At 33.9% G+C, this 13,958-nt stretch overlaps 1 protein-coding gene across 1 annotated transcript; it reads left to right on the top strand.

Annotated features, from left to right (window-relative positions):
- Positions 1 to 8,589: 8,589 nt before the first annotated feature.
- HELRODRAFT_185285 (hypothetical protein) lies at positions 8,590 to 13,234 on the top strand. Its single transcript, XM_009012848.1, has 7 exons — positions 8,590 to 8,754; positions 10,532 to 10,635; positions 10,856 to 11,056; positions 11,906 to 11,974; positions 12,336 to 12,474; positions 12,970 to 13,110; positions 13,138 to 13,234. Exons 1-6 carry the CDS (start codon positions 8,597 to 8,599, stop codon positions 13,094 to 13,096), a joined length of 798 nt encoding a protein of 265 aa, XP_009011096.1. The 5' UTR covers positions 8,590 to 8,596; the 3' UTR covers positions 13,097 to 13,110; positions 13,138 to 13,234.
- The last annotated feature ends 724 nt before the right edge of the window (positions 13,235 to 13,958 follow it).

The following is a 13,958-nucleotide window of genomic DNA, read 5'->3' on the forward strand; positions in this document are numbered from 1 at the left end:
TCCGAGATTTGACTCGGATCGCTGGATTCAAAGTCCAGAGTGCTAACCGTTACACCATAGAACCAACTGCTTGTTATGCAGAGTCAGAATAAGAAAATATTAGACGGCGAATCATAGAACAATAACAATACCTCTAACACTGGCTCTATTACTACTCTTCATCAATATTCATTTACTCACAAACAAACCCACACACACACACGCACACACGCACACACACGCACACACGCACACACACGCATTCATTTATAATTACCATATGATTTAATGAGTAAAAAAAGTTATAGCAAATAAATAGACTTGCCTCTGTAGACGCTGTTTTTAAAGGAGCCACCACAGTTGACGCTGGCGTCACCGGCACATTTTCTATTACATTGATTCGTCTGGAGTGATCCGTACGATCCGTACTTGTTGTCGCAAAAACAGACTACCCCGTTCTGTGATTAGTTGGTGGGTTCATTGATTGATTGGTTGGCTGGTTGGTTGGTTATATGATTGGTAGGTCACATTGCTAGTTGGTTGGTATACTATCATACAAATTTAAATTTGTTGCTCTGAGAATAATCACTTTCAAACAAAACTGAACAGTTTCGATACTTTTTCAATTCATTCATGCACACAAAATATTTGAAAAACATTCAAAAGATGTCAGACTAGTTAAAAATGTTTTGCCGAAGTTTTTTCGGCGTGAAAGCAACAACAACAACAACAACAAAAACAACAACAACAACAAAATCTACAACAAAAGCAACAACACAACATCAAAAACAACATAAACAAACAACATCAAAAACAAAAGTCACACAAAACCTGAAGGCCAGCAAACGTGTATCCAGAAAGCAAGCAGTGTTGTATGCAGAGTGCAGGTGTCATTCCATTCAATGAGTCGTATCTCACATAGGCGATATCTCTTATTGTCACTTGGTCTTTATAACAACCCAAGTAGAGAAATGATAGATCTGTGTGTGTGTGTTTGTTTGTTCGTTTGTTTGTTTGTTTGTTTGATTGTTTGTATGTATGTATGTTCGTATTTATGTTCGTGTGTATGTCTGTATGTATGTATGTGTCTGCTGCATGCCAGAGATGCACGGACGAGTTACATTTGATTGCTATGCAGATTATTATTATTATTATTATTATCATCATTTTTCAGTGATGTTAGTAACACAGCTGTTTGCTTAATTGAAGTGTAATGTGATACGTACTAGGCTGGCACATCAGCGCGTAAAATGATGATGATGATGATGAAGAAGATGATGAAGATGATGGTGATTAGCAAGATGATGATGATGAGCATGATAAAGATGATGATGATAATGAGGATGACGATATTATTTTTTTTTATTTTTGATGATTATTTATGTTTTTGCTGAATAGACATTTTATTGAATTGAATCAAATTATAGTTGTAATAGTTGTGGCATAAAGATGACGAGATGATGATGACCGAAATATATTTTTTCAAAAGCTAGCAATAGTAACGTACTGACGAAGCCAAGGTAACAACAACGAAATAAATTAAAATTAAGAAAAGAGTTATAATAAACACATTTTTTTGTCTTTCGCAGCTGCAGATCTGTTTGCATTCAAACCCGGTTACTACAGAGCAAAACCGGAAGCTTTTAATCATTTTACACCATCTCGCCATCATGAATGTTTCAATTAAAAATTGTTTTCTCTGTGTTTGACAGAGTTTGATTTATAGAAAAAAAAGATGACGATATTGACCAGATGATGGAGAATTTAATGTTTTATAACATATTTGGTGGTGTGGTATTATTAAAAGATAAGTAGTAATTGATAAGTTGTTGGTATGTAACCTAGTATGAGCAATTCCCTGATCACGCATTTCTGAAATTTTTAAGGAAACATAATTAACACACTTCTTTTTGAACTTTCTAACTGATAACATTTTTATATTCTAATTAGTTTAATTAAATATATTAATTTTAATTAATTTTATTAACAAAATCTACCGAACAGTTGTCAATTTTCACACACACACACACACACACACACACAAAAAGAAAGACACCACACCTACACACAGACACACACAACACACACAGACAGACGTCACACATACACACACACCACAAACAGATACCACACATACACACCACAAACACACACACAAATACACACATACACCTACCGTATAAAACACCGACACTTCTTTCACCTTATATTCCCCCCTAGAAGCCCTTGAAGCCGCCACACTAACGTTTACATGCGACACGTTACTAAAAAGTTGACATCTGGATAATTTTCTGTCGAAGTGTACAATCATGCACAAAAGCGTTGTATCGCAGAAAGAGATGCATGAGTATTTGTTGTGAATGTTGTTGAAGGTTTGGTTAGGAGTTGATGTTGGCAGAATATTTGGGATGACACTCCCTGAAAAATTTCTCACTGTTTTCAAACAAAAGTTTGTCGAGTTTGTTAGTGGTGGAGTGAAGATGATGATGGTGATGAGGATGATGAGGATGATATGAACTGGGGTGATGGTCTTGGGAGAGTGATGGTGAGAATGGTTGTCGAGTGTTGTTATCATTTTGATTTCTCACTCATCAGTCCGATGCTGATGTTCTGCTTTGAAATTTTCCAACTTGTCGATCTTTTTCAAATTGTTGAAACTTGCTATAGAGGACGATTTTATTTAATATAAATAAATAATCTATTAGATTGTGACGAATAGCATTGCATCAAGCAATTAGTTATCAGTGCTAACACTTTAAATGTAAATCCTATAAAACATTATTTCTGAACAACTCTCCAAAAATTTTTTTTAAATGATTTCGGGACAGATTGCGAAATGATATGACGAACGTAGTCTATTTAAACCAAGATTCCTCAAATGATATATTTGATTCGTGTGGTGCGTGTGTACGTGTGTGTATGTGTGTGTGTACGTGTGTGAGTGTGTGTACGTGTGTGGGTGTCTGTAGATATTTTGGTTGTTATTGATTTGGAATGAAGTTGCGCCTATAGTAAAATTTAAAAGTTTTTTTGCCTTCCTAGAAACCTTAGAAAGAGCGCGCTGCTTCGGAATGTCGAGAATTTCGAAGGAAAAAATTTCTGGGTGGATACGTTGGTTGGTGTGGGGGATATAAAATGTCAATCATTCATTCATGCGTTCGTTCGTTGTTTTATTGGTTATTCATTCGCTTTTCCATTCGTTCGTTCCTTCCTTCTTTTATTCTTTAATTTGTTATTCATTTATTCATTCTTTCAAGCATTCATTGGTTTTTATTCACCCGTCAGTTCAATTTCTCATTCATTTTGTTTTTTTAAAGTTTATTCAATAATTTATTTAGAATATTTTTAAATTTTAGTACTTTTTCTCCATTCAACAAATTTTAAATTCGATAAATTTATTTATAAATTGTCTTTCCATTTAAACTTTTATTCATTCATTCATTCTTCGTTCGTTCATTCGTTCGTTCGTTCATTTGTTCATTCACTTATTCATTTCTTCATTTTTCTCACCAGCGATTAATCCCATCTTCTACTTCTTTATAAATAACGCGTTGAAACATGAACACACAGCGAAAATGTGCCAAATGTTTGATGGATGGATGGATGGATGGCTTGTTGGATGAATGAATGAATGAATGGATAGATAGATGAATGAAAAGATAGACGGATGAATGAATAAAAAATTATTCCACTCGCGAGATGAAAAAAATGTTTCTCTATTCGGTTAATTTATAGGTACAATTATTTATTCAAACTTATTCAATCAATTATATGTTCATTCACTCATTCATCAATTCATTCATTTATTCAATCAATCAATCATTCGTTCGTTCGTTCGTTCGTTCGTTCGTTCATTCAATTATTCGTTCTGTTCGTTCAATCGTTCCATCATTCGTTCATTACCTCATTTATCCCTGCGTGTGGTCCACTTTTATCCGTTTATTCAATTTTTCAATCATAATTGCCTCATTCATTTCATTGCTTATTCTTCACGCACACACACGCACGCACACACACACGCACGCACACAGATTGTTGTATGAATGACTTGAGGTCTGTCTGGCTGAATCTGTCTGAAGGTTTATAAACCGGCGGGTGAGCAAATGATGATGAGGATGTTATACTGATGATAATAAATGATAATGAAAAGGCCAATGCTGGAAGTGATAACAACCATCATAGTGATTATTGTTGGGATGATATAATGATAATATCATGATATTAATTATAATAAGAATAATAATAAGAAGAATAAAAAGAAGAATAAGAAGAAGAATAAGAAGAAGAATAAAAAGAATAACAAAAGCATTAGTGTTTACTTGATCGGCGTTTGATTGGATGATGGCTGGTTGACTTGTCACTCTTATAAGCAATAATTCTCCACTTGGGTCACTAAGTGCAAATAAAACATATATAATAATAACAACAACAACAATAATAATAAATATAATATTAATAAATATAATAATAAATATAATAATAATTTATTATTATAATAAAAATTATAATTATTATTATTATTGATGTTTTAGTTTTTGAATTTGTAGATAGGATAATAGTAAAGTTTTAAATGAATGAGCGAGCCAGGCGAAAGTTATGGAATTTGAGGAAAGGCTGTGGTTTGGTTTCGATAAAGATGCAGATAATGATGATGATGATTACGGTGATGGTGATGATGAAAATGGTGATGATGAAGATGATGATGATGAAAATGATGATGAAGATGACGAGGAAGAAGACGACGATGATGATGATGATGACCCAACGTGTGATCAGTAAATCTCAAGTGCGTTTACACAGATGTTCGAACTCATTAAAAAATCCAACGAAAGCATTTCATGTCCACTATTTAGTATCTTTGGCTTCATTATCGCTATCATCACCATTATCATCATTATTATCTTCTTCATCATTTCTTTTGTTATCGTCGCTGTTATCGTCATCATATAATTAATATTATCATTGTCGTGCTATCATCTTCATCATTTTAAATCATCCTAATAAAAATATTAATATTATTATTATTATCATCACTCTTGTTTTTCATTTACTACCACCATTATTATCAGCATTGCCATCATCATCATCAGCCTTGAAAATAAATAATTGGCAATCTTCAACGAGTCATTACTTTTAGCAAGATGATGAAGCGTTTATTATGATGATGATGATGGTGATGATGATGATGATGATGATGTACACAATTACACATACACACATACATAAACACACACACATACACAACATACATAAACAAACATACATATACACACACATACACATGTACACATATAAACAAACATACAGGCAGGTTCACACTTACAAATATCCGATACAAAAGATTGTACACGTGATACTCTGACGGCCAGATAGATATCTTAGTTTAGATACCTTAGATACCTCAGTATTTACTTTGACTTTCATCCTCTTCTCATCCTGATAGTGATGTTCAAATAATGATGATGTTCTAGATAGTAATGATGTAGATTTTTTATTAGGATGATTTAAAATGGTGAAGATGATAGCACGACAATGATCATGTTTTTTGGTGGGACGAGTTTGAAGCAGATCGTTCCCTTTAAGTTAAGTTTATTGACGATTATGATGCTAATAATAATTAAATTAATATGGCAAGTTGGATCTTTTTGCAATTGAATTGGTCACGGTATTGTAAGACCAAGTTCTCCAACTTAAATGTATATGTTTGTGATATGTATATATATATATATATATATATATATATGTGTGTGTGTGTGTGTGTGTGTGTGTGTGAGTGTGTTATGTATATATGTGTGTATGTGATAGGTATGTGTGTGTTAGTGTGTGTGATTTGTATGTATGTGTGTGTGTGTTTGTGTGTGTGTATGTGTGTGTGTGTACCTGTGTATGCGTGCACTCGCGTTGTTTTGTTGTTGCTTCGGGTTTATTTTTTCCTTGACTCCCGTTCAGACGGACGTGTTGTTTGCTCCCGAACTCAGAGTACTGCTCTAATTAGTTCAAGTGTGCCAATGAATATTAATTAAAAAATTTTTTATTCGGGATCGTTGATTAATAATTACATAAAAATACATAACGTAGAACTAGAATTGTTCACCTGCAAACTAGAATTTGCAGGTGAACTTTTCAGTTGATGCATTCTGTTAAGAAGGATAAGTTAAGATAGTTGATTGAAATTGCTAGCTGAAAAATTATCTCAAAATAACTCAGTTTGAATGGAGCCTCTCTGTGCGAAAACGGAAGTAAAATAGCATCATCGTTATGACATCATCGTGACGTCATCAGCATAACATCACATGTCATATTATCACGACGTCGAAGTTAGTTACATCATAATATTGCGTCATTCTATTTCATTATTTTTCGTTTGATGTCCTAGTTGTATTGTATGCGTTTGGTTGGTTTATGCTTAAGCTTACTGTAAGAGGCTACATTTGTATGCATGAGTGTGTGAATGTGTACGTGTGTATGTGTGTGTGTGCGTATGTGTATGTGTGTATATGTGTGTGTGCGTATGTATGCATGTATGCTTCTGAACATGTGTTAGTTTATGTGCTCGCCTAGATAGTGACCTGCTAAACTTTGAAGTCCAACAGGAGAAACCATAAAAGATACGGATAATAAAAACACCAATAATATTGATGACCATCCTTATTTCATATTGATTACCACTGCCTTTTCTAATTTATAACTCTACATATATATATTTATATACACCTGTATATGTGTATATATATATATCTATATGTGGGTGTACACACACACACACACACACACACACACACACATATATATATATGTATATATATATGTATATATATATATATATTGTATATATATATGTGTGTGTGTGCGTGCGTGCGTGTGTATGTGTATGTAAATTTATATATAAAATATATACGTATATAAAATTATCTATATACATATATGATCTATATAATATACATTATATATATATATATGTATATATATATATAATACATGTGTATATATGAATGGGATTGCCTTAAAATTATTTTTAAGTATTCGTATAAATAACATTTTATTAAAATTGAACGAGTTTATCACGCGTAGATTTTACGGAAATCATTTTAAAGTGTTATAAATTAAACGTGCGTTACAATAATTATATTGAATTAGATCGATAATACCTTTTTATTAGACGCTGTGAAGTTTGATAGCTAAATAAATTTATTTACTGACTGGAGTGTTTTGTCGGGAGTTTTTTTTATTTAAACAGATTCGCTGCTCTTTTCTTCAACTATGTTGGGTAAAAAATTGTAATTAAATTTCTGGATTGTGTCTAATTAACGCCAGCTACATCAACAACAACAACAACATCATCATCAACAACAACAACGACGACGACGACGACGACTACAAAACCTGCTACCTTAACAACATCAAAAAAACTGCAAGCAATCCAGAAGACAGCAACAGTTGTTTTACTGTCTCCATTCATGTATTAATTAAACTTCAGTTTTCATAAGAAAATAATTCAAAAATCAAAAACATTAGCAATATCAACACTAACACATCTTTATAACAACAACATTAACAACAACTAAAACTACAACAACAACAACTACAGCTACATCAACAAAATGGACAACATCAGCAGCAGCAACAACAACTATACCTCTTTAGACAACAACAGCAACAAAATCATTAATGGCTCCAGCAACAAAATTGACTACAGTAACAGAAACAGTAAAACAAACATCAACAGCAAAGACAACATCAACAACAACAACAACAATAACATCAACAGCAGCTGGTTGAAGGACAAGGTCGTCGTAGTAACAGGATCAACCAGTGGAATTGGATGGGCAACGTGCAAAATGCTCTACAAAAAAGGTTTTTTTTTTTTAAAGTGTCTTTGTTGACGTCATCATTGTTTATGACGTCATTGTTGTTGTTGTTGTTGTCATTGTTGTCGTTGTTTTGTTGTTGTAGTTGTTGTTGCGGGCGATGTCATTTTTGATAATACTGCTGTTGATCTAAGAACACAATGTTGAAAATTTTGATTGAGTTATGATTGCTTCAATCTGTAGTCTATAATAGAGCGTAAAAAGTCGAGTGTCGGGAGTTACTAAATGGCAAACTAATTACGTTTCGGAACTTGTGCTATATTACCAACAATTAAACAACTCAAATACAACACCGATGTTACGAAACTACAAAACAACTACACTGATCGTGATTGATAATTTTATCACATACGATGACGTCATTATCGTTATTATAACCGATTATTGTTCTTGTCATTATTATTATCATTCGTTATCAGTTGGTGTATCAGTCAAATTTGTAGTCAAATGTGCAGTAATCATATCACAGGCTATTATTTAATATATATAACTGATACATCTGTTACAAAATGTTACGAGGTCCATTTTTTAAATGAAATAACAATAATCGATCATCATATAATAATATTAATATTACGATAATAATAATAATAATAATGGTAAGAATGAGAATAGTTTTGATAATTAATCAATTAAATAGGCCATACTTTCTATAAAATTGAAATACATTCTAAGTAAAGGGTGAGCAGAGTTAATCGGCCGCCATCTTGTAACGTTTCCCTAATTTGATTTCAGGCTGCCACGTGATCATGGCCTGCCGCAACTTGGAGAAGGGAGAGAGACTGATGGAGAGTGAGGGGATGCTGGAGGGAGATAGGGAGGAGAGTGAGAGGAGGTGTCAGGTGATGCATTTGGATCTGGCTTCCATGAAGAGTGTCAGGAAGTTCGCGGAAGTTATCGCTAAGCGTTAGTTTGGATGATAATGTGTGTGGTGTGTGCTTATGTGTGTGTGTATGTATGTATATGTGTGTGTGTGTGTGCGCGCGCATGCGTTGCATAGACTTCTGAAAATTATTTTATGAGAGAATAATTGATAATAACAATAATAGTAAATATTCATGATGATGATGACGTCAAAAATGACGGTGATGATGATGATAAAAATAGAATAACAACAATAGGATTCATAAAAGGAGAAATGGCGAATATTAAAAAGAAGTTGTTAACTTAGTGCAATGTTTAATGACCGGTTCAAAGGAGTCGCTTGGAAATGATGGTATTGATGATGATGATGATGGTAGTAGTGATAATGGTGGTGGTGATGATGGTGGTGGTGATGATGGTGGTGGTGATGATGGTGGTGGTGATGATGGTGGTGGTGATGATGGTGGTGGTGATGATGATGCTAAAGATGATAATGATGATGATGAATAAGATAGAGATGACGATGGTGATGGTGACGTTGAATATGATGATGAAGGCGATGACGACAATTATAAATCACTGCCGGCACTCATTAATGAAAATTCTTTTAATCAATCAATCAATCAATCAATCAATCAATCAATCATTTTGGGGAAAGACCCATCGAAAATCGCCATTTCGTTTGGAAGCCAAAAGTTCAGAGTTCAAAAGTTAGCGAGACAAATTTAGACAAATACGATAACTACAAAAATCAATAATGGAATCTTATTTCACGCTGATAATTGTCGACTTAGAGACAGTTTTTCTGTCGACTTTAATTACGCCTGAGACAGTTTTTCGTATTCCATATCTGCCAGTCATTTCAGTCCACTGAAGAAGACATTTGTAGACAAAGTATACAAATGAATAACTTTGATGATGAATAACTACAATACAAAGATAACGGAATGGTTATAAATGTCATGTTTCAGGTTCGTACCATGTAGGAAGTCCATTTTAATGATAAACTGAAAGATTTTATTGAAAATGACACTGATTATTACGATGATGAGTAATAACAATAGCGATTGTATGATGGCGATGACATCGTACGCACATCTTGATAACAATAAAATGATGATAGTAATAAATATGGTAATGTAAAAACGTTGATGATGAGGAGGATGGCGTTGTGGCAGTTTTAATATTTTGGCATAACTTGACCCCACAACAACATTATCTTCGACATTTCTTTTAATAGTTTTATATAATTATTGCTAAAAAAACTAGAGTTTTTTTTATCATCAGTTGTTATCATCGTAGTTAACACATCATCTTGAATTTTCTCTTTCTCTCATTAATATTATTATCACCATCATCTTCATCACCGTCATCATCTCGCTTGGATTTATCCATCCATCCATCTATCTATCTACTTCATCTTAAAATTTATATCTTTGAACTTGAAAGCAATCAAATTGGATGCAATAACAAACGCGTTCGCGTGTCTGTATGTCTGTGTGTTTGTTTGTTTGTGTGTGTGTGTGTGTGTATGTATGTTTGTGTGTTTGTTTGTGTGTGTATGTCTGTGTGTTTCTTTCTGTGTTTGTATGAGTCTCTGTGTGTTTGTGTATGCGTGTGTTTAGTTGCGTTTATATAAATTCAGTATTAAGAATGCACATGATGATTTGAATCGACAAACTTCTTATAAAAACTTACTCAAAATTTGTCTGTTTTTGTATACATACAACGAATTTTTGTGTATCTACCTATACAAAATTTTTTTGTATATATGTATATACGCAAAATACCATCAACATAAATTATAAAAACATACTAGATCACGGGACGATCAACGTATTGATAAACAACGCCGGGGTTCTGACCGGTGTCAAGGCCGATACAGAAGACGGCCATGAAATTCATTTTGGCGTTAACTATTTAGGTTAGGTTTGTGAGGATGAATGAATGAATTATTGTATAAATAAATGAATTATTGTATGAATGAATGAATGAATGGATGGATGGATGGATGGATGAATGAATGAGCTAGTGGACGAGTGAATGATTGAATTTATGAGTGGATGAGCAAATAAATGAATGACAAGTGAATCATTATCAGCATCTTATCATAATCATCATTATCATCATTATCATAATTCTAGGACACTTCTACCTTACTTACCTTCTACTACCGACCCTGATGACGTCATTTCCGGCTCGGATCATCAACGTAGCTTCCCACGTAGAGAGCTTTCCGGTTGATTTCAATGAGCTGAACTGCAGAAAAAGTTATCTGAACGCGTACGGCAGGAGTAAGGCCTGCAACATCATGTTCACCGTTCACCTGGCTAAGTTACTCAAAAGTGAGAGAGTGTGATGGAGATGGTGAAAACGATGCTGTTGATGAGTAAGATGATGACAATGAGTTATCCAACTCACCATGGTGGGGATGGTTGCATGAAAATAGTGATGATTGCATATTAATGGTGATGATTGTGTACAAAAAAAAATTTATGTAGTGGTTGTTTGTGGTTGCGGTGTAAACAGCAACTCTGCAATGCAGGTTGCAGAGTTGCTGTTTCCAAAGTGACCAAGTTACCCTTTGAATGTCAAAACATCCAACTGGAAGACTTGTCTATTTATCCATTAAAAATAATTTCATTTAACAAATTTTTTAGCCACTCTGAGCGATTTTCATCCATCTTACTATATATATATATATATATGATGGATATAATGATGAATCAAAAAGAAGATGATTATTTGCTTCTGCATCTGCTTCTTACTAAACAATCATCAGCAACATTTGAGTGCATTCGACCCTTTCAGGAAGCTTTCAATTTTTATTCTCCCTTCTTATGTGCTGTCGGTGCATTGAATTGTAATAACAGAGGAAGGCGTTCTTTGATGGTAGAGCGATTATAAATTCAAGATTTTCAGTGCAGCGAACAAATGTGTTCCGTCGGAGAAATTATTTTGTTGTTCATCAAACAGATTCTGTACATTATTCAGAGAACATTTTCTAGAAATGGTGTGTATTGTTTTTTATCGGTTGAATAAATCTATTAAAAATACCGTTGTCGTGTTATTCTCCTCTTCCGTTTCTGTCACTTTATAAATTAAATGTTATTCTGGAGACCAGACAAACTATAATTGACGTCATCATCTACGTCATTCTCGTTGTTATCATAAACTTTCATTTTACCCGACAGACACCCACGTCAAAACGTGCAGTCTCCATCCTGGTTATGTGGCAACCAACTTAGCTGCTGACGTGCAAGGTTCGTTTTTGAAGCTATCTTCTGTCAACTGTTATTCCAAACAACATCATATCAACAATTAAAAGATACACAATGCAAGCCTACACATTCACCCTTCACGCACTCTATTGCAAACGCACTTACACACACCAAATACACTTTACATACACGCCACAATGTCCAACACACACACACACTCACACACACATGCACGCACAAACACACACATACACACAAACACACACACATACACACACACGCGCGCGCACAAACACACGCATACACACACATACACACACTACACACACATACACACACATACACACACACATACACACACACTACACACACATACACACACGCACATACCGACCTAACACAGACACCTGCCTGTTACGGAGCATCAAGTGTTACATGACGTGTACGTGCAAGAAGCTGGTGAAACCGGATGAAGGCGCCATGATGACGATGATGTGCTGCGAGATGGTAGATGAAGAGATGGAAAATGGAGGGTTTTATAGGTTGGTTGATTTGTTGGCTCTTGTTGTCTGTCGTTGAGAATTATTTTACCTTTGAAGGGCCGCATATGTACTTAAATAGCAAATTTTTTCTTCCATCTGGGGGAGAATTTTTTAAGTTATGTGGCTCCTTCTTTAAGATTTGTGGCTCCTTCTTTTGGTCATAATGTCTGGCTTACAATCTTTTTTTGGCGAACAAGGCCTCCGCGGGCCGTAGTTTGCCCACCTCACCCTTGGTTTAATGGTTTAACTGAGTTTAACTGATTGGTCGACTTTTTGGCATTTTCTCATCTTTTGTTGAGGCTGTTTTTATTTACGTAACCATTACACAGCTCTGATTATCTAGTCTATCAATTTTGTTCGTTAGCAAAGCCATTAGCTTTAAGAATTGAATGCAACTTTCAAGGCTTGTCAATTACTTTTTTTGTATTACTTACTTAGAGTAACTTAACAATTTATAAAATCTGAAACGTAATGAACCAAAATTTTCGTCCTTAGAGACAGCATGCTCTCAAAACCTCCGAAGCATTGTAGGGATGCGATGAGATGCGAAAAGTTATGGAAAGGGAGTTGCGAGATGTGCCACCTGCCAGAGGACTTGCGTTTGCATCTCCTTCAAAAGTGACGGCACCTGCAGCTGTTGCAGCTGTGACGATAGAAGCCTGAACTATTACAAGGAATTCCATATTACCTAAATCTGAAATCTCAACCTAATTTTTTTATTAAAACTAATTTTATTGTTAAAATAATTTGTTAAATCTAATTTCATTGTTATGTATTTATGTTCTTGTCATGAATTCGTTTATATTTGATAATCATATATAAATCGCTTTTTTTTATTTTATAAATATTTTGGCAAGGCAGTATCTGAAATATTCCCCGAGTTTATTTATGATGCATTATACTGCAATGCATCTTTATAAATTGTTAAACCAAATATCTTATAAATGTATTTTTGTGACTATGCTAACCATTTTTTGTGACCAGTTTGTTTGAAAATGTTTCAACTTGTCAAATCAGATTGTCTGCTTTGAATTTATATTTTTTAACATTGCGTTAACAGGCCTAGGCTGTATTAATTAATTACCTTAGCCTGATATGGTATTTTTATTATTATTCCTGTTAAGAACTAATTGTAAAATACGTTAAGCAACTCAAATGTAAAAATATTTTTTATAAAAATTCGTCAAAAATGGAAGAGCTATTCATCCATCCTATTAGTCTGACATGCAATTTAGGCTGTTCTAAATAATTGTAAATAACCAAATAAATCGCTTACTACATATCAGTCACGATTAATTTCATCAATTTTGTCCCTTCCAATCACCTCAACTTTTATGAAAAACTTTAATTTTATCAAATTTCAGTTTGTCACCTCTCTTCATTCTCAGGCCAGTTTTTACTCATTTTTTGTTGCGAATTAAATTTTTTTAGTTTGAACAGTCAGCTGTAGATATAATGTTGTCTTACCTAAAAAGTGTAATTTT

Source organism: Helobdella robusta (genome assembly GCF_000326865.2).
Source record: "Helobdella robusta unplaced genomic scaffold HELROscaffold_11, whole genome shotgun sequence".
Lineage (NCBI taxonomy): Eukaryota > Metazoa > Annelida > Clitellata > Rhynchobdellida > Glossiphoniidae > Helobdella > Helobdella robusta.

Bases quoted from the DNA above. Each gene is read 5' to 3' on its own strand.
- HELRODRAFT_185285 (XM_009012848.1), top strand. From the start codon at position 8,597: ATGGCCTGCCGCAACTTGGAGAAGGGAGAGAGACTGATGGAGAGTGAG. The intron at 10,636-10,855 runs GTTAGGTTTGTG...TCATAATTCTAG, and splicing joins TTTTGGCGTTAACTATTTAG to GACACTTCTACCTTACTTAC. The intron at 11,975-12,335 runs GTTCGTTTTTGA...GACCTAACACAG, and splicing joins CTTAGCTGCTGACGTGCAAG to ACACCTGCCTGTTACGGAGC.